Source organism: Thunnus thynnus, chromosome 17, assembly GCF_963924715.1.
Source record: "Thunnus thynnus chromosome 17, fThuThy2.1, whole genome shotgun sequence".
Classification (NCBI taxonomy): domain Eukaryota; kingdom Metazoa; phylum Chordata; class Actinopteri; order Scombriformes; family Scombridae; genus Thunnus; species Thunnus thynnus.
In genome coordinates, this window is record NC_089533.1 from 13,657,318 (window position 1) to 13,678,686 (window position 21,369).

The following is a 21,369-nucleotide window of genomic DNA, read 5'->3' on the forward strand; positions in this document are numbered from 1 at the left end:
CATCACAAATTTGAAATTGGACATTCCATTTGTAATTTTAACAAATGTCAAATAAAATACAATTAAAAAAAATGTTTGATTAATAATTAAATAAATACATCTGATATTTACAATGAGTAATTATTTATTATATTATATATATCATATGCTGCCCAATGTCAGTAAAATTCTCCTAATTGTCACAGCTAAATTTATTTAGGCTAACATACTTAAATTAGCAAGAAAAACAATTTGTTTCTTTATTCAGAAGCGTTTATGACGAAAAGGGCGTTACTAACTGTTAATTGGGCTAAAAGTCGGCTCTCACAGACTTTCTGGGGCAGCATAACATCTTTCTCCATTCCTGGAAAATTCTCTACAATGTCTTTCAAACTTTTCGCCAGCAGATGTTAGTATCGTGCTTTCTTCCTGAACTTTTCTTCCCCTACGGCTCCAACTGATGCAACTGGCTTTTCGGCTTAATAGGACCCGCCCGAAAGTTACAGTTACTACCAAGGTGATTGGTCAGACGTGTTATGTACTAAGTAAACATGCAAGTTAATTGGCTTCCTCGCTTGTCAGTCAAACTTATTGCAACCAGGTAGAGTATTTTTTACAGTCTATGAGTAAATCGAGGTAGCTGGGCCACGTTGGCAGCGTTGCTGTATTGGGCAGTCAGACCGTCCACCTAGGGGCATCTTCTTTATATTCGTAAGTCTTTTTATCTGTGAATATATGCACTGTTAGTAATATGGCTCGCGCCACCATGTTTTCAGGAATGTTGTTTGCCTCGGTCAACAAGGAAGAAAGAGTTTGTTTACTACCACTGCACAACATATCCAGAGCTAAGAGGGCATAATTGTGCACCACTTGTTACATGAATGTTTAATACTGAATTTAGCATTCAGTCTATTTTTCTTGAGATAAAATTGATTCATCCATGTCAAAGTCTTTGTACATTCACACGCAGAATGAGTGTGGGCTTCATAGGTGCGGGCCAGCTGGCCCACGCGCTGGTGAGAGGCTTCACAGCTGCAGGTGAGTTTTGAGTCATACATCAACATGTGTGCATGGTTTTGATTTGACTTGTGTTGTTGTGTGTTGATTGCAATCAGACACTAAAATGATTTCTTGACATTTTTTCTTCTTTCACAAGGCGTGATTGCCACCCACAGAATTACAGCCAGTTCCCCAGACACAGATCTTCCCACAGTACAGGGACTCCGGGTGGGTAGACAATTAGGGATTAAAATCAATACTACACTGTATGTTCCATCTGTGATTGTGTGAAATCCCAGGCTGAGTTTTATTCATGCTTTAGGCTGCTGGGTTTTAAAAAGAAAAATACATTTATTTGCATGTAAATATTTCCTATGCCAGCTTGCTTCTGTAAAATAAATGACATAATATAAAACAATGTCTTTACAGAAACTTGGTGTGAATTTCACTACCAGCAACAAAGAAACAGTGAGCAAGAGTGATGTACTCTTCCTGGCTGTGAAGCCCCACATCATTCCTTTTGTGCTTGATGAGATTGGACCAGACATAGAAGATCGTCATCTTATTGTGTCCTGTGCTGCAGGTGTCACCATCAGCTCCATAGAGAAGGCAAGTCTGAGCCGTCTGACTGTACATGATACTAATATCAAATATCACAAGATTTTTTTTTCACTCAATTAATCTTGTGACACAATTTTGAATAAGACAATTAGTGCATATTTAATCTTATATAGAAGTATGTGACATGGTGTCTGAGAGGAAATCACAAGTTAATGGGGACATGAATGCCCATTATGTATCCATCCATGCGTATTTGTTTACTTGAGTCAAGCCAATTACAACTGTAATCCTGTCCTGAGGACCAGGAAAACGTGAGTGTAGGACAACATTGCTATAATTAAACCCTCAGATGATCTCTAGTTTCACTTCAAAATCACATTGATATGAATATCTCAGCTCTAGATGATAATGCTTGCAAAAGTTTGCTTTTATGAAGTAAGTTCAGCTTCTTGGTTATTAGGAATGCTGATACAGAACTTTAACATGAGACTCTCATCATATGTTTGTGGTCTGATCTCAGCAGACCCTCAGGCAATAGTCACATTCTTTAACATGATGCTGGTTTGCTGTTTGGACTTGAAACACTCATGCAGTTGCCTTTAATATAGGCCAAGATATGTTGTGCAATCTTAGAAGGGCTATTTTAGTTGCAGACATAAGCAAATGCACTAAACAAAAAATTGATCCATTACAGCTTTAGTTTAAAGTTTGAGTTAAAAATACAAGTGACATGTAGGGTGTGAATGGTGGTGCTCAACTTTTTTTCTGTGATTTCAAGGTAGTCTGTAAAATTGTCACCCTTTGCAGAAGCTGCAGCAGTATCGCACGACTCCAAAGGTAATGCGTTGCATGACGAATACCCCAGTAATAGTACGTGAGGGGGCCACTGTGTACGCCACAGGCACCCATGCAGAGGTGGAGGATGGAAAGCTTCTGGAGCAGCTGATGGCCAGTGTAGGATACTGCACTGAGGTGGAAGAGGACCTGATTGATGCTGTTACTGGCCTGAGTGGCAGTGGTCCCGCTTATGTGAGTCAGTCATTTAATATCCAGTGTGTTTTGCAGTGCTGGTTTACCTGTAGCACATATGCTACAGGCAAGTCTTTCAGATTGTTTTCACTCATTCTGTCATTCTAATAATTGATGATTGTGGTCTTACAGGCGTTCACAGCTGTAGATGCTCTTGCTGATGGTGGAGTGAAAATGGGCCTGCCCAGGAGACTGGCTGTACGCCTTGGAGCCCAAGCCCTGCTGGTATGAAAGTTAGCTATTAACAAATTTATGTCTGACGTTTTTTTTTAAATCCCTTTTTGACAGTATTATATTTCTGTTGGTTCCAGTGTTTAAAATGTAGGTTTTCAAGATTTGATAATTTTTTTTGAAAGGACAAGACTGACGATTTTCCGTTTTTCTTATTGTCAGCAAATCTCATGTGCAGAGCCAAACCAACAATGAATTGATCCTACTTACAAATATTTTGTGTGTATCCAAAGCCTGATATAGTGTATTTTATTCCTCTGTGCCATAGACCTCCGTTGTTGTCCGAAAATGATTAAAAACATGTCAGTGAGCCACGCCGCTGCACTGGGTAACATGTTCCTGGTTCCCGAAGAGTGCGGGCACTTGAGTTTGTTTGTTCACAAAAGGAAAACTTGTTACCCAGTGCAACAGTGTGGCTCATTAACATGTTATTAATAGTTTTTGGACAACAATGGAGGTCTACGGCACAGAGGAATACAATATATCAGACTACGGTTACACGCACAGTACCTGTTGATGCACCTATTCATTGTTGGTTTAGCTTTTCACAAGGTTTTGTTGACAATAGGAAAAACATAGAAAATCACCAGCCAGCCTTTACATCTTGCTTATCTAGGCAGATAGGGCCATTATAACATTCTGAAAAGGAAATGCACGTCTTTTCTAACTTTGGCACATTTTTATTCTAATGTTGATTAATGTGCACCGTCCCTGTAAGACATATAAAACCAGAAACAGCTCTGCCAAGTGTGACTTGCAGTCTGTCTTGGGTGGTTCTAGACAGTCTGGATATACAATAGTTGGATAAAAGATACAGGTCGTGTATGACATAATCCGTGCTTTGTTGATCTAACGTTGATCTCCCTTTGTGTTTCTTCAAAGGGGGCAGCTCGAATGCTGTTAGACTCAGAGCAGCACCCCGGGCAGCTCAAGGACAATGTGTGCTCACCAGGGGGCGCCACCATTCACGCCCTACATGTCATGGAGAGTGGTGGCTTCCGCAGCCTCCTGATCAACGCTGTAGAGGCCTCCTGTGTCCGTACCAGGTAATTTGATAAGAAGAATGTGAGACAAACAAACCAACAAATCATATTTCCTGTCATAAGGACACACAAGAAATGCTTTTAAGTTGATTGTCCTACTTAAATGGCCTAAGGCTGATATATTTCTTTTGAAGTTTACACTTCAGACAGCAGATGGAGCTATGTGCAAATCATTTTAAAATGAGAAATTTCCTTCTATGGTTGCTAATCGCTAAGTGATAAAAACACTATTACATCACTAAACTATAGTATATTGTGCTATGTATGTTACATACTATGTTGTAAATGTCTCTGTGTCCCTACTCTTCCTTTAAAAAGGGAACTTCAGTTTTTGGCAGACCAAGAGAAAATCTCCCCAGCTGCTATAAAGAAGACAACTCTGGACAAAGTGCTGCAGCAGCCAGGAGTGACTGTGGAGGCTGTTGGAGTTAGATCTCGTGGGATCAGTGTCTTCAACAATAGCAAGCCAAGGACCAAGAATAACTGATCCTTTTTTTTTTGTCACACTGGGAAACAGCACATTGTAATGCAACTTGTCACATCACTGAGGATGCAGTACATCCTGTAAGCAAACCACTACTACCTGATGATTGTTGAAACATAGGAAACCCAAGAGGATTGCCATCTAGAAAAAAAAAAAAAAAGGAATGATGCCTAACATCAGGAAAAAAACTGTATAAGCAATATTTCATGAAATCCCTCTCCTTTCCCAGGTGGTTGCTTCCTCATTCAAGGTTTCATTCCTGTCCTATCTTGTCACTTCTGACGGTCAATTGTTAGACTTTGAGATAGAATGATAATTTCCATTTCTGGTGAATATGGCTTCAGGAATCTTATTTCAGTTGGTCCTTTCCGATGGTGGTAGGCAAAGATAGGTTTGCTAAGTTAACTATGCAACCCACTGGTCTGCGGTGAAGTTGTTTTTCTGGAGGCGGTAGCCTGTAGTTCAACATGTATTTATGCAGTCTGAAATAATGTTGTCATTCAAATAATTTACTACTTAAACTTTTCTTACAAAAAATGTAAACGAGTATATTTTATATAAAGCAATAAACAGGATGTTTTCAAAAATGTTATTAATAAATATTCAAAACACCATGTGGATGTGATTAATTTGTGTCAATGCAACAAATGTGCAGTTGGATACAGTAAATGCCAGCACTGTTTAATTAGTCATTAATGTAGCATTGTACAATATGTATTTTGGTTAAAATGTTTCTTTACTTATGAGGAAAGAAGATCCTTCATGAATGAAGGCACGTGACCAAACACGATGACGTCTGGCTTCGATACAAGAGAAAGGAATCAACAAGGAGAGCACGAGCTGGCATTTGGGAGCAGCGCGCTGTCGCTTCTGTCACTGTAATCGAAATACTACTGTGCCTCTCATGTTTGTTCCTCCGCCTGTCGGTGTGAGAAGAGGACATTGACAGCCACAGCTTCAGAGAACGTCATTTTAAGTCAGGTGGGTCTGTAAACCAAACAGAGTCGGTGTTGTTATGCTGAGTGTGCATGCCTTCGCCTCGCCGCTGACAAGCTGGCCGCGGCTAGCTTCATGCGTTAGCCACCTAGCTTCTAATATCTATGCGCGTCAAGTTAACCGGATTTACACCAGAATTGGTTTTCAAAGGAAAAGAGCTCGCTTTACTCGCGCATGTGTGTTTTCTTTATCATGAAAGCTACTACCGGATATGCTTAGTGTAGTCTGTGTGAAATGACAATTGTCGGGCTCCTACTATGCTGAGATGGCAGCTAATCTTTTGTACACGCTCGTGAGCTGCGAATAAAATATGTCATTCAGATATTTGGGTTTGATGTACCGTTCACCGTTTCGCGCGTGAACGGTGATTTTTTTTTTCTCCCTCAGTGGAGGAAGCGCTCGTGGTGCTGTATTGGCTTCAGTTATAGTAGGAAGGCTGAGCACGGGGATTTCCTCGCTTGCTTGTTTTGTAGGCGGGGGAGTTGTTTGCCACTTTCACAAGCAAGGCGTTGAGAGGTTGCAGACAAGAGTCGTAGGAATGTCAGAACTGTGTAACTAGGTTGCTTTTATGATAACTAGTTTGGCGTCTCGTGCCCACTGTGTCACAGCGCTTCTTGGTGGTTTGTCAACTCATGCGCTTTCTTGCTGTTCAAACCTGCTGCTTCATCACCTCGTTGTGAAAAGGAGCAAGAGCAAGCCGAGGCAGCGGTTTAGCGAGATCAGGTTGGTTGCATTATTATTATTTTTTTCTTTTGACATTTCTCTTAAAGATGAACGTGATGGTTAAATCTGAGCAACGTGTTGTGCTTGTTGTGCAGCTTCAAATGCATGCATGGTTTTCATCTTTTTTTTTTTTTTTTTAAGGAAATGCTTCCATATCATCGTTTCGTATTGAATTGGTTTACCTGAAGTGACAATTCATTTAACCACTGGTTAAATTGTAACAAAGGCAGTGCAGATCAAACCATCCGTCCTTGGCTTTTAACCACAGTATTGTTTTATTATTAGAGCCAACAAACAAACAGCGGTATTTTTATCATGCTGAATCATCACAATGATGTAGGCTATTTAGACGTCCTCAGAATCCACCCCGAAATATGGCACCACCGGACAAAGGTCTGCTCGGTGGATAAGGGTCGATGTTTATCACTAAGCCGCCGTTATTAAGTAGATGGATCGAAATGGTGCTCATCTGTCGTCAGAGTCAGTCATCAAGCCATGAGCATCAAGTGATGACCATCATGCATGTATCAATAGCCTCATCTACATTCAGCTGAGAATGTGCATTTTATTGCAGTGCTGTCATGATGTACATCAACAAACGGGGTGTGAGTAGCCTACATTTAGACTAAGTGCTTAGGTGTCAACTGCGATGTCAAATCCATTTTAAAAATGCATGATAAGCAATATATTATGCCTGTGTTGTTATAATGGAGTCCTGCAATGAGTGGCTGTTTAAATTGGGTCATGTATAATTATGGAAGGTATGGGAAGTTAAAAATCTTATTAGGGAGTATTTTAAATAAAATGCAAGTCAAGGATATATGTATTTTGGTGTGTGTGTGGCGTGCTGTAAATGCCTTTTTATTTTGTTATACAATAGTATTTTAAATACGACTGAGAGCCAGCTTGTTTATGACATTATCTGATGCAGTGTAACACTTCATTTCTCTTATTTTGGGTTGGCAGATGCTCTTGTTTCCCTGTGTGTGACATGATGAAATTTGCAGCCCATTAGAGTGCACGCTTATGGAGGGCAGGTAATGAATTATCCATGGAGAATCTCTGTGCAATTTCGAAAAGTCACCTTGGAAACTGTTGAGCATATATAGGCAGGGCTAAACAGATAGAAGTTGCCCGTTCTTGCTCAGATATCCAACTTATTTCATCATCTCTGTTCATGCGAGCAGGGCATTGAAGTGTGTTTAGCAGACAGGCCAGCGCTACATCAGAAGCCCGGCTTTGCAATAAAGCGTAATGCCCATCTCTGCCTTTTTCTGCAGGTAACAAGAACAGATGAGGGCCCATATAAGAGCCCGATGGGGCTGGCAATGGTGTGAGGATGGAGACAGGGAATGGTGGAGATCAGCCCCTGAAATTTATCGCCTCTTGCATTGAGGTATCCAAGATAAAATAAGGCTGGATACCATAGTGGTGAACCAAATGCACAAGCCATACCTTGTGGCGTTGCTCAGAATGGGCAGGAGATGGAGGGTGGAAGAGAATATGTAAGGTTGATGAAACACAAGGCAAGACTTTACACTGCATAGAGTACAGTCTGGCCACCGACACCTCTGTATGGCCAACACAGCTGTGCCTTGGGAGTAGTTACGCCTATTCAGGACAATTAATAGCCTCCAGAAAGGAACACAAATGTGGGATTTGTCCACAAAAGTGCTGCTTAAGCTGCACAGGGAAATGGGAATGCCTAGAAGCAAGGGAGAAGAAGATCAATATAGTTTTTTTTTTTTTTTTCGTTTTTGCAATAGGGAGGGAATGTTGATGATGAAACCTCTTGCAAGTGTAGTGCGGATTATGATTGCTTAGCATTGCGATATGCCCGCTCCACTTCTGAAAGTAATACTTTCATCCAAACAGAGTAGCAAGTGTGTTTGATGAATTTCTGTTTGGAACTTGAGTTAGACTTGGCATGTTCATTACTGCCCTGTGTGTGTTCATATTTTAGATTAGCCAATATCGGACAGAACATGGAGAGCATAAAGTCTAGAGTCTCTGCTGGCTGCTGTTTTTCATGTAACCTACTTTTATCGTGGCTGTTTTATGTGTGAGACACATCAGTGGTAAACTGACATTAGAAAGTAATTTAGCTGTTCCCATAATTGTGTAAGAAGCCAAGTCAAAATGAAATGAATGAATGATGCAGATTTCTTGCAATGTTCTGACGTGACTTGGGTTGCTGGATGTGTAAAATTTTCTAAGGAAGTTAAAGATAGTAAGACCTTGTTCTAAGATAAGCAGTCTATAACCCACATTGGAAAGGAGCTCATGTAGATCATTAAGCTGCCTTAAGTGCTGCTTGTATTGGTTCTTGATAAAATGGACAAAGATTATTTGTAGAGGCATGTAAAAAGAAGGTGTGTTACCCAAATGAGTGCAGAGTCTGTTGGTGTAGATGGTTGAATTATGCTATAGTTACATTAATAATATTTGCCATTTGCCTTCTGCAGCCAATATGTTTTTACTGGCACCACTATGACAACAATCTAGTTTTATACATGTAAGTTTATTTGTACAAAATATCCCCAATTTACAAAAGCAAAGTGATAAAAATAAAACTAATAGAAACTGCCCTTCATTCAGTTATTCGGTTATTTATTATTTAGCTGAAGTTCCTTCCTGTTGTACACAGAGTGAGCAGGTGGGGATTTAGTATCTTGCTCAGGGATGGATGGACATACTGGCTGCTGTGGGGATCAAACCTGTGACCTTACTCTTATAAAATGGTTAAAATGTTTTTGTCCTCTTGTACATTCTTTTGGTATGTAATTCTTTCCAGTACTCTAAGCTTTACTCCACATATTCCAGTGATCCGCTGAGGTAGACTTGAGTTTAAATTCTTGGTGTACTGAATGCATGCTTATGAATTCAGACTGTATTCTAGTGTGACGTAATTTATTTATTTATTTATTTATTTATTTGGATAATCACGTTGAGTGTGAGGCTTCATCAAATATCCTGTAGGCAGACATCATCAATCACTTGGCATAATTTGAACTGAGCGGTGGCAATGTTATTAATAGAAATTAGCATCTTTGTTACTTTCAGGTAGTAACTCTGCTAAATGACTGTATTTGAATCAAAGAGCTTTGTTATACAAGATGATAATAACCTTGTTTTCTTTTCTTTGGTTATGTTGTTCAGCTTTGTTTGTTTGATGGCTTTATCACAGAGGGATGTTTCAATTTAAGAGAATCCAGAATCAAAGATGTGAATTATTTCACTATTATTTCACTTAATTACATTACAATGTGTCGAACTGCTCTAGTTTAGCCTGTGTGCTGCAAAGGCTGTGTTGTAGCTGTAAGGTCAATGCAATATGCATTTAATATGTATGCAACCAGAGTAGTAAAGCTCCTGGATATTTTACCAGTGTGTGGGTTGCCTGCAACCCTTACTTCCTCTGCCAGTGCAAGGCCGAAGTATCAAGAGCTATTCTCTTCCTGTTTAATCAAGTCCTCCAGGCAGATTCAGTGGAAGGCCAATGAAGTCTCTTCCCCTGCCTGTACTAACAGAGCAGCTCCAACAGTAAACAGCAGCTACTGAGCTTGGAAATATTCTGTATTGAAACATTGGCTAATGCAAACCAGTCTAACTCAAGTCCCTTTTAATAAGCCTCACATTATCAGTGACTTCAGAAAATATAAAATCCCTTGAGGGTGATGATTCATGTTTTCACTTTAAACCACATGAACTGGATGCAAATTCCAGACATGAATGTGCCACATGCTCCTCCGCATGGTGTAACCTACTAGTCTCAAATGTGACTTTTTTCAGAGCCAGGGTCTATCATAGTGCATCATGTTATGAAATAATCAGTGTTACTCATCTTTGTAAACCTGTAGGGGAAAAATGATCAAATTTATTTAAAAGAAATAGGAAAATTGTGCACCAGAAGACTACATGTTAGAGATTAATTTACAATATTCAGAAATGCTTCATACTTTTATATTTTATAATATCAAATAGAGCAAAATCAGCAAATATCTTGTCAATATTGTCAATATTTTGACAAGCATAAAAGACAGAATTACCATATATTTGCATGGAGAATCATAAGCCTAAAACTATTGGATTCAATCCCGTAAGGCAATTCTAATCTTAGTTTAGAGTCATTGTACTTATTTAGCATTTTACCACTTAAAATGTAAATGCCACTGCAATAATTGTGTAACATGTTCTTACATTGGTAGAATTTTTGAAATACAAAATTGTTACATTGCAACTACTCAAAAAGTCAAGGACTGTATAGGCTATATTGTATTACCATCTACTCTAGTCTTAGTTAAAATGTATTGCCTTGAAAAATAAGTGTAGGCTACCAAAGTCACTGGCACTTAAGAGATAATAAATAAGCGGAGAGAAAGCACCCATACAATATTTTCCCTTGTGCTGTATTATGCAGCAGGTGGCAATATATTCCCTCTCTTTCAAACTTTCATTTAAGTGGATAAAAGGCTACATATCAAGAGTCACAAAATTCTTGGATGAAATATCAATCCCAACTTCCCCTGTCTGATCTTTTTTTTTTTTTTTACTGATATTTTTTTTTAATCTTGATTAAAGTGCTTTTCTGTTGAATGTAGTATTAAGCATCCGTCTGTTCATCTAACACGACTACGTCTGCAGACCAGAGCAATATCAGGAAGATGTACTAACAACCATTTAACCCTTTAATTATAGTCACACTGTATTTATTCTAAGGGTCAGTGTTTCCACACAGCTGGGTTGAGATTTTGGTATGACGCTATTTTAGCATTGCCCTAAACCTCCGCTGGTCAAAAGTATTGGCTTAGTATTTCCCCTCTACTACAAGCATATCGCATTTCCCCCTGAAAGCTGCTGAATGATTTCCCCTCTCCCTCTTTTTGTCACTCTTATTTCACGCTCTGAATACTTAGCAGTTAATAGCTTCCCTCCCTTCTTCCCATCGTACCTTTCTCACACACACACTCACACACTGTTGTCTCTATACACAAGTTTACACCAGTCTCCCAGTAACTCTTCCAGAGCTATCAGAGGAGTCTGATTTTTAATTTGCAGTTAAATGGCGCCCGACACATGCAGCTTGCTTGATAATTGACTTCACTCAGCTGAAGGGAGGAATGATTAGATCTGAATATCTAGGCGATCATTTCAACTCAGAATTGGAAGGGAGGGAATAAAAGTAGTGGCTCTGATCAGGCATGAAGGGTTGAGAATGGATATTTATGGCGTACAGGGTGAAAATGTTGGCAGGCTGCATTAAACATCTCAACCCCGAGAACAGAGAGTGGACAAGACAACAAATAAGCACAAAGTATAAATTAATGAGCCAAAGCATAATGGGAAAGTGCTGACATTTTTTGTTTTTCACACACTTATCTCATCATGTGCTTTTCAGTATCTTTGTGGTCATCAACCTTCTATTTCCTGTGGAAAGTCCATGATAATGGAGTGAGAGGCTACAAGTCTCATACATTATTGATCAGGGAAACTGAATAGGTGATCATACTGGCTTCATGTCCAGGTCTCTTCTTTTGTGTTGTGTTAATCTTCTAACGTGCAGGTTTTGGAGAGACAATGAATTGAAATCGATGCTAAACCAGTCCGTCATCTTAAGGCTAATTTACTACTGGTTTGTAGCCCCCATGTCTCTTCTTGTGGCTGCACAGACCCTCTTTACGAGCCTGGACTGGTCATTGCAAAGGAATAAACTTAAACTAGGCATAAGAGCAAAATGAGCCACACGGTATGTCTTCTCTTTTTGGAATGAAACGGATTTTTCGGTGTGAGATGTTATTCAGCTGTTAGTTTCACAGAACTGAGTTGTTATTGTTGGATGCTGCCTGCGCTTTCCTGAAAAACAGTCTTTCATCAGCATGCACCTCCACTGTCTAGTTTTATTCACTTCATTAGCAAGCTGCCAGTGCCAAGTGCTCGGACGCTTCTTTTCAAGAATTGATCATGACAAGTTAAATTTATATGTGCTTGTGTGGTTTTGGTAATCTGTCTCTGTGTGGATACATGTGCATGTGATTAGTTACGTGATATGCAATCCACTCTCATGTCTCAGTAAAGCCCTCCCCAGCCATGTTTAGTATTCAGAGAGCAGGCGCTGTCGTAATCTGGATTCTGAGGTAGGTTGCTGGGGTTTTTGTTTGCTCTTATGGCCCTGATAATCTTGTTACACTGCTGTCAAGTGGAGCTGGCTCTCCCTGCAGCCCTGAACCACCATGCGTGCCACCTCCAGTACCAGAAATCCATCCCCTCCCCCCTCGACGCCCCCACCAGCCCACCGCCATTTTGAGACAGCCGTTGATGGAAGAGCCTTGGATGTATCCTTGAAGAATCACCTCCCGAGCATCTTTATTCAGCCTCCCACCCCCACCCTTGTCTCCCACCCCCACCTTAGGCAGTCAACGACAGTGATAAATATTCATCAGGGGACGCAGTGTGTGGATGCTGTAGCCTCGGTTCCCCCTCAACAAAGGGTCCCCTAGCTAATGGTGTCCATCCTTGGCAGCCCCCCTGGAGAGATCCTGTGGAGGGGATGAGATCATTAAAGCATGACATGGGCTCAAGGCCTGACCTATCATGTCACATCAGCATTTATCCCACCAGAGTTTTTCCCCCCTTGAGCCTCAACCTAAGCCAACCCCACCTTCGCAAGCTGCTCTCTATAGATTTAGATGAACACAGACAGCTTTTGAAGGTTGGCTGGGTTACTCTCGTCGTGTTAGTTCAACTTCACAACTTCCTAATTGGCACCTTGGTTTTGGTCCTTGCTGAGATCAGTATTTTTTTTTTTTTTCCCCTCAACCTGTTCTTCTCAAGCTCCTCTAAATGTGTTGAGTGTGCATTTTTAACAAGGCTGTTTGCTCTCTCTTTCTTTCTTTTCTTCTCACCCTCTCTTTCCCTCTCGCTCTGTCTCTGTCCGTCTCTCTCACCATCCCCTCCTTCCCTTTCTCTGGGTGACCACACTCAGCGTTTTCTATTTCCTGTGGGTGTGATGTCTCTCCTCCACAAGCAATCAGCTCTGATTTGTCAGCGTTCTTCCAGGCGATTCATAAAAATTCAGCAAGCACCTACAAAAGACGTCTGTGTCCCCGCGCTTGCTCCCTACCTCCGCTGCCTCTGTGCTCCGAGCCACAGTTTTCTCCCTGGGCACACACAAAAGACTTGAAATAATAACAAGTAATACATGTGTGCAAGGAAAACTGTCCTCAATTACGACTGTTAAGAGAGTGAACTTGTCAAATCTGTGTAGGAAGTCTAAAATTTCCCTGTCACATTTTTGTGAAATTATAGGTGTGTTTTTCTATTCCTCGCCTCTTTGTGTGTCTGTGTGACCATGCCTCTTTGTCTCTGTGAGGTATGACATGCCTGGTAGTGGAAGGGAGCAGCTGTGCATTGGACCTTGTCTGTGTTGTGCTGCCATGCCCTGTCATTGGTAGCCGTCTGTTGGCAGCAGCCTGTGCTGGAGGGTTGCAGCCTGAGCGCAATCCTTCCACAGTGTCATATGGTGAGCTTTCACTGTGCCAAGCCATGCCTACTATGTTACCCTACACACAGCTGTGTGACAGAATACACCCCCTCAACCTGGATAATGTGCCATCTCTCCCTGCATTTTCAAGATTCCAACTGGTTTATGAACAATGTTGGGTCTAGGCTGCTGAGGGGAAAATGATAGGCTTACATGAAATTTGGAAGAAGCAGCCCTTTTTTCTCTACTCTGATCCCAGTAGCTATTAGTAGAGTACTTTCCTGTCTATTTGTCCATTATCTGTGCTTCATCAGGCAGACCATTATCCCATTATGTTTTGCATCTGTGGTCCAAATGCTTACTGGAAATGAGTCACCACAAAGGCCAGTGAAAGGTAGGTGTTACTATCAGTCAGCTATTCATAGCAAGCCCAACAGGGATGAAAGTATCACATTTAAAAAGTCCTCCACAGAACGTGAAAGGCTTTTTATATGGGCATCCGCAACACAGAGAAACATTGCAGTTTTATGAGGAGCCAGAGGACTTTTTTGAAGTGAAAGCATCAAGAATGCAAGTCACAATCTGACCTCATGTTATGTCCCCAGCCTGTGTGATAGTGTCGTATTCAGGTCATTTTTAACAAGCGTCTGTCTCTCCCTGTTTGGCTCAGGTGACCAGTCCACCTGTAGCACCCTTTTGTTGCCATGGAAATATCCTGGCCATCTTAGTGCACTTCAGAGCTACGACTCATCTGTTTCTTTTTTTTTTCCCTCCTTCCCTCACTGAGCTTCTCCGAACACATCATACATATACATGATGACTAGCTTAGTGGGCGTGTAGGCTGTAAACACATGCACACTGACAGTAGTTCTTTTTTTCTTCTGTTCTGTGTTTTGATGCTAAAAAGTTGTAAAAGCCCACATGCATTTGTTTATGTGCTCAGTGCAAACACACTCTACTGGGCTGTGTAAATCAGCTTACCGAGGCAATGTGCTGGCTGGGCTGACTGTGGTGGGTGCCTGTGTCGCTGACACAGCATTTACTGTGTGTAGTGTAAAGCACCCAGGGCCACAATCGTGTGTGTGTGTGTTTGTGTGTGTGTGTGTGTGCATGTACTTATCGTGTGACAGAGCTCACACGGTGGAAGGCACCCAACCTTCTGTCTGTCTTAACAGAGATTTCTCGCCTGCACAGCTTCTCTTGGTGTTCCCTCAGTACTGACATGACAGAATAAACTGCATTGCAGCCCTGTTATTCTGGATGGTAGCTGAGGCTCTGCAGTAGTTACAGCATATCCCTTTTTCATTGATTTATGGGATTATAGTCGCACACCAGCCAAATCTAGACTGTCTAGACTGGATAGCTCATACAGTAGATGAAAGCCTGCCCTGTGTCTCTTTTTTGAGAGTGTATTTTAGCTGAGAGTGTACGTACAGTAGAAAGGCTCAGGTCTTTTTTAGTCCATCCGCGTCCTCTGCTGTTTATGCTCTGAGAGGCTGCACTTAACGGAAGTGACTTCTCTTCAGTTTTGTTTTCCAAGAAATTGTTGTGAATTGCTGCCAGCCAACTAAATGTCGTGCTCCTTGTGACTCGCCACCCTGCTGTTTAAATGCAGTGCAGGATTCAAGTGAGATCTTTAAAGTACTTGCCACTGGATTGTATTGCCTGGTCCTAATCAACCCAACTTATGTTAGTGGGGGAAATGCATACCACTGAGTAGTTTGTTCATAGTGGCAGGTGCAGTAATAATCCAGGTACCTTTCACGGAACGGGCCTGGCATCAATTACAACGAAGTCTGAAGTCCTTTGACCCACTTTTTTGTATTTGAAGGACTTAGTCATGCAGTATCTTCTATGTTATAAAACATATTCTTTTGTATTTCATGGAAATGTATCTTTTAACAGCTCTGCTAAGCTACTGGTGACTTTTCTTTTCACAGACCAACCAGCAGTACAGGTGGACGCGGCTCTCGTGGCATGACTACCACAAACAAGGGAAACAAGGCCTTGAAGGTACATAGCTTTCAGACACAGAACTAAGTTTGTCAAAGTGTGAAGTTTGCCATGTAAATATAAGTATTCACACTAACTAACTCCACATCCCCAGGTGAAGCGGGAGCCAGGGGAAAATGGCACCAGCCTGACAGATGATGAGCTGGTGACCATGTCAGTGCGGGAGCTGAACCAGCATCTACGGGGCCTGACGAAGGAGGAAATCCTGCAGCTGAAGCAGCGGCGGCGTACCCTGAAGAACCGGGGCTATGCTGCCAGCTGCCGGGTGAAGCGTGTCACCCAGAAAGAGGAGCTGGAGAAGCAAAAGGCTCAGCTGCAGCAGGAAGTGGACAAGCTGGCCACAGAGAATGCCAGCATGAAGGTGGAGCTGGACGCTCTGCGTTCAAAGTATGAGGCCCTCCAGAGCTTTGCCAGGACTGTGGCCCGCAACCCCGTCACCTCAGCCAGAGGACCTATGGCCTCCGTCATAGGGCCCCTTATCCCTGGTAAAGTAGCTGCCACCAGCGTCATCACCATCGTCAAATCCAAAACGGAGGCTAGGTCGTAGTAGCAGAAAGGATGGGATGAAGATTTTCAAGACTAAACTAGTCAGTGCATTGTAACATGGCGCAGGATTAGCTGTGTATATTCTCAGTCACACCCCATGGCACTAACACTAACAATATGCTTCCCCCAATTCACTCTTGAAGTACGACTCAGCAGTCTGTACCTGTCAAAAGACATGTTGCGCTTCATGGGCGGCACAGGTAATCAAGTTGTGTGATTTAGGAGTTCACAGTTTGTTATCAAAGAATGGTGACACATTGGCAATACTGAAACATTTCATTCGAAAAGCCAGCCGTGGTAACATTCAAGATGGCAATATTGGGTGGCAAAAATACAATAGAATAAACGTTTTTCTAATCATTGAAACTAATGGTTAATGGCATCAAGTCAGACTGTTAATAGGTTGTTGGTTTCTGATAAGGTACTGTATGTGATGCGTCTGTTCTCTTTAAGACTAAGCTCTTAAATATTTTCCGTCCTAAGAATTGGTATGTTTGAAGTCTCACAACTGATCACAACCAGTAAACTAATAGATAATAAACACCACTCCTTGCCTATTCAACAATATAACAAAAGAAAGAGCCAGCACATATCTCACATTGAACCCCTTTGCTTGTTATTATGCACTGACTGAAATGAGGGTAAATAACACATGGTCACAAACTCTTGGCATGGATGCGACAGATGTCTTTAAAACAGCCTGACTAACCCAAAACTAGTAAATTTGTCCAATTTGTGATGTTGTTGGTCGTCTGTCAGGAATATAAGCATGAAATAATGCTCCCAAATCTAGCATTTATTTCTGTTTATGCATCTGTGACAGGCTTTAATGAACTTGTCATTATCAATATGACTGGTAGATGCAATAATATATGTATGCACTGAAAATACAAAGAGGTCTTGCATATTTATGGTAAGTGGAAACGTTAAAAATGATCAGCTGTTCTTAATGATATTGTTCCAGAGCTGAGTGCCATTCCAATATGACAAGATTCTTCTACAATATCTGAAAACCTGAATGTTATTACAGTAATATCCTCGTGTTTTGAGGGGACAGTGTAATCCACAAACATTTTGAAACATAATTTTTGCTCATAGAGAAAATATGTTGAAGTTGTTTTGTTTAAAAGATATATATTGCATTTTTTGTAATTACTTGTTGACAGGGCCGTCAGATATTTCCAAAAGAAAATCTTTACACAAGCTTTACTGTTTGAATTGTTAAGGTGTAGAAAACTTTGTCTAATGTTGAGTTCTTGGTTTTTATTACTAGGTAGATTACCTTCCATTGTTTATAGAAATACAGAAAAAGAAAACAGGAAAAAAAAAAAATCCCGTGACATCTTTTTTGCAATTGTACCGAAAGTGGCTTACTATTGAAGTCTGATAGCTTTTTCTAGTGACTAGGCGCGTACTGTGGGGTAGCGCGTGATGTGATGTGTAAGTGACAAGTTGGCAGTGTCGTTCACTGTATAGATGTCAATGCTGTGCTATTTAAAACAAATCTGTAGAGCTAAACTAGGTGGTGTAAACAAGGTCAATTGTCTTTGTGCGTATTGGCATCTGTGATATCCTCCGCTTCCTTGGTGTTAGTTACAAATCATATTGTCATTAAGAGTTTACCACATTGAGCCATGTAAGACAGAATTGGGTGAAATGGCGTTTGGGTATTCAAAAAGCTGCGTTTTACTGAACACGAATTTAAAAGACTTTTACTTTTTCTTTGAAGCTCAAAGTGATACTGTCATTGCAGAACCTGAATAATGGTTGCACCTGGTGCTGGATGCCCTCTAAATACATCCTCTGTAACCTGAAAGTAAATGACTTCATTATTGGGAAGATTTCATTATCATATTCATTCCAGACACTTAATTGGTCTGAATTAGATCACAGGAATAGAAATGAATAACCCTTCAAATGTCGCTTTTGACAGACTAAATGAAACATGAGGTTAACTGAACATTTTTAACAGTTTAGATTTTTGTGGGTTTTTTTTTTTTTTTTTTTTTTCCAAATATCTTACAGTTTCCCAAGACTGTAAGATTGCATCAATGAACTTAAAGGGTAACCGCCAAATGGTGCAGCATCATGTGAATTTTACCCGCTGTCTTCAGATGGTCAGATTAAAAGCGGTAGGGTCTGGCTGAGGGTTTGTATGCACTAAGCTCCAGCTTGTTTTGCTCAGGACAAAACAGGTCACTCTAAAAATGAACAAACCATTCTAGATGAGAGGCAGGGATGGCAGCTCTCTTCATTTTATTGTTTTCTTTTTTATAATAAGCATGTCATAAAAGGGCTTCAATCCACACTCGGAAAGAGATACAGCACGACCACGTAGAATTACAATCAACAACGGCTGCCAGCAGCGCTTCCTCTGTGCCAAGTGTCGCATCACTCTTCTAGTCCTCTAAAAGGAATTTAACAGTGAAGCAGTTTTACACCTCAAGGTGAAAGTAGTTGTGTGATGACATTAACAGAATGCACTTCATCCAGATCTCCTGCTGGTCAGAATGTCTTATAGTGTCGGCAAGGTGTTAATCGACAGTCACTCTTAAAACTACGCCTCAGCAAAACTCCATGCCAGGGACCTGGGTGCTGGTTATTACTGTCTGTGCGCAAGTATCCTATCCTCACTTTGTCAACATGCTTAGCTATCTACATTGACTGCTTAACTGTGGGAAAATATATATCTGACTCTTGACATAGCCCAGTATTGATGTTGGCGTCCTTATTGCTGTGGCAGTCTTGTGGAGTGAATCTTTTTTCGTGTCAAGTGTCTTTAAGGTGTTCGAGTGGCACCGTCGACCAATCTCTCAATCTCCGCTAGAGATGATGACTCTCTCTTTCTCACACATACAGGTGTATAGTATGTAGCTACAGTAGGTATTAATGACCATTGTGAAAAAGTGACCCTTAATATGCAACTCAGTGGAAAGGTGTGAAAGAGTAGATGTAAGAGTAATCAATATTGTCAAAGTGACTATGGTCTGTTATTTAATAATAATTGTTGTTTTTGTAGTTTTTTTTTTGTTTTTTTTTTGTAAAACATGTTTTCTTTTGCCCACAGATTTTGCATCCCTAAATGGAAGAGCAACTGGCCCTTGTTTATAGTAGCTGACATGTAAACTATAATAGTGTACAATGTTGGAAAGAAGTCATGAGACAGTTGCACTCAAGCCTTACTCACTAATTATTTTGGTCTTAAATTAGCTGAATTACCAGATCTATAAAAGGGATTTTGATATCTGACTGAAAGCTATTACTATTATATAAATGTTAGAGTTTGTGCACTGAGTGATGCTACAATAGCTTCTGTCACAAGGGCCACTTGCAATATCTTTTTTTTTTTTTTTTTTCTTTTTGTCGGTATGCCTGTGTTCGTGTGAGTGTTTGTACGATTGAGGTTCCTCTGCTGCTACACCAGTCATTAATGCTCGTTGTTTGCTGTAGCATCATCCACAGCATTTCTGCTCTCATTATGTGTTGAGTGTGTTTGAAATTGATCTTACACTGTAATTTGTTCTGCAGATTTAATTTTTAATTAGTTATAGCTTTTTTTTTTTTCTTGTTTGTTGTTTTTGTTGTTGTTTTTACAGGCAACATGTTAGAGAGAATAAATAACAGCACTTGTGTGGCAGTTGAATTTAATAGCTCTCAAGACATTGGCTTTTTTCATGAAATTATGCTTTGTAAACAGTTGACTGTGCAGTTTTTTTCCCTCTTACTCCATGGAGTGGGTCTGTGTTTCAAAGGTATAAAAATCTGACTAAAGCGAGTAATACAAAGTTAATAATCTGTTTTTGTTATTTTTCTGTATGGGTTGTAATAAAATATTGCAGTACTTTGTATGAAAACAGACAATAGTTAATTATAACTATTTATAAATTAAATTATTGTACTTTTTGCAATCTGTAGATAAGTACTATGTATTCATATATACAGTAACAACTGTGGATTTAAACGTGATTCTCTGAGGTGTCTAAGTTATTGATGTATATATTGTATGTTTGTTGATACAGCTTACTTTATTTTCTATAAGACCAATAAAATGTTTTGAAAAAGGCTTATAAGCACTACTACTCTGTCATTGGAGGCTTTTAAACACTGTTGAAAAATTGGGTTTTTGTCATATTCTGTGGCGTCATTGACCCAGTTTGATACTTGTAAAAATAAACTGGCGGGGAAGGCTTTTCGCCGTCCAGGGTGGGTTTTAGAAGACAGCGATCATTTAGATGGCACGATTTCTTTTTCTGTGATCCAAAAAAAGCTGTTGGGCGACCCACTTTGGCTAACCTCAGCGGACATATTTTTGGCCCGACACGAGTAAAACATTAGAGTCATGAAGGATGTCTAGGTGTGCTTGTCCTAGATTAGGAGGAGTAGTGAGTTAGTCATCTCTGCTCCCTATGGGGCTCCTAAGCCCCCTCTGTCTCAGCGCAGCTCATCAAACATCACCCTCCTCAGCAGCGTTTCAACCCCAGCACATTCAAAACATGCCTCATGAGAGAACATGCGGAGACAAAGAGACAGATGGCTGAAAACAAGCTACACCTTACCACTCCATCCTGCAGGGCAAGTCTAAAACCCCAGTGCCTCAGCACCGTTCCAGCTAGGTATTCTTCTTCGCCTGGAAGAGGCTCCTACAGGTCTATGTGACCTGTGCCTTAAAAACGGGCTCCTCTCCCTCCTCTGTTGCCTGCCCCAGACAACCGGGTGGCCTCTGAAGAGTTGATTAATTTTGCTGGTTGGGTTAAGGTGAGCTGGTGGGCAATCTAGGACAGCATTCTTCATCTTCACCCACTTCTGCAGCAGGTGCCTGCCCCAGTTCTCAGACCACAGCTTGCCGTACAATTAATGTTGCCATCCCCATCAGCGAGGCTGTTCATTTACCACGTCTGCCCTGCCAAAACTTGGCATGGGGCTCCGCTCTGCAAATGTCACCATGGCAGAGGACATGCCTGTAGAGGAGAGGCACAGTTCTACATTGGGCAGGAGGTGTATTTGTTCTTGTTCACATCAACAGTTATTTGAATCATATATAAGGGAGCAACAAAAATTCTTATCCTCATATCAAACATGATTTGTTAGTCTGTGCTCTCCCAGTAATAAGAGCAACTGCACTCCCCTCCAGATAAAAGACTCCAGACAACTGGAGAAAGGAGACAACACATACCAGGGTATTCAATGTCACTGCTTTCAGGAGTTTACCTTGCACCAGTTTAGCAATATATGGGTCTGGGTTTCCCTCTGCTGGCATGTAAGTGTAAAGGCTTTGTGTGATTTAG

The 21,369-nt window shown here is 40.8% G+C and overlaps 2 protein-coding genes across 4 annotated transcripts; both read left to right on the plus strand.

Annotated features, from left to right (window-relative positions):
- Nucleotides 1–547: 547 nt before the first annotated feature.
- pycr1a (pyrroline-5-carboxylate reductase 1a) lies at nt 548–4,940 on the plus strand. Of its 2 annotated transcripts, none has more exons than XM_067616394.1 (8): nt 548–690; nt 950–1,017; nt 1,136–1,206; nt 1,408–1,587; nt 2,347–2,568; nt 2,701–2,793; nt 3,682–3,845; nt 4,161–4,940. In XM_067616394.1, exons 2-8 carry the CDS (start codon nt 951–953, stop codon nt 4,327–4,329), a joined length of 966 nt encoding a protein of 321 aa, XP_067472495.1. In that variant the 5' UTR covers nt 548–690; nt 950; the 3' UTR covers nt 4,330–4,940. The 2 variants fall into 2 exon arrangements, with proteins under 2 accessions (XP_067472495.1, XP_067472496.1); XM_067616395.1 differs by having other exon boundaries at nt 563–690; nt 929–1,017.
- Nucleotides 4,941–5,147: 207 nt separating this feature from the next.
- On the plus strand, nt 5,148–18,136 carry LOC137201421 (transcription factor MafG). 2 transcript variants are annotated; one of them, XM_067616475.1, is made up of 3 exons: nt 5,148–5,307; nt 15,466–15,538; nt 15,633–18,136. In XM_067616475.1, exons 2-3 carry the CDS (start codon nt 15,503–15,505, stop codon nt 16,083–16,085), a joined length of 489 nt encoding a protein of 162 aa, XP_067472576.1. In that variant the 5' UTR covers nt 5,148–5,307; nt 15,466–15,502; the 3' UTR covers nt 16,086–18,136. The 2 variants fall into 2 exon arrangements, with proteins under 2 accessions (XP_067472576.1, XP_067472575.1); XM_067616474.1 differs by lacking the exon at nt 5,148–5,307 and adding an exon at nt 5,352–6,045.
- Nucleotides 18,137–21,369: the final 3,233 nt, after the last annotated feature.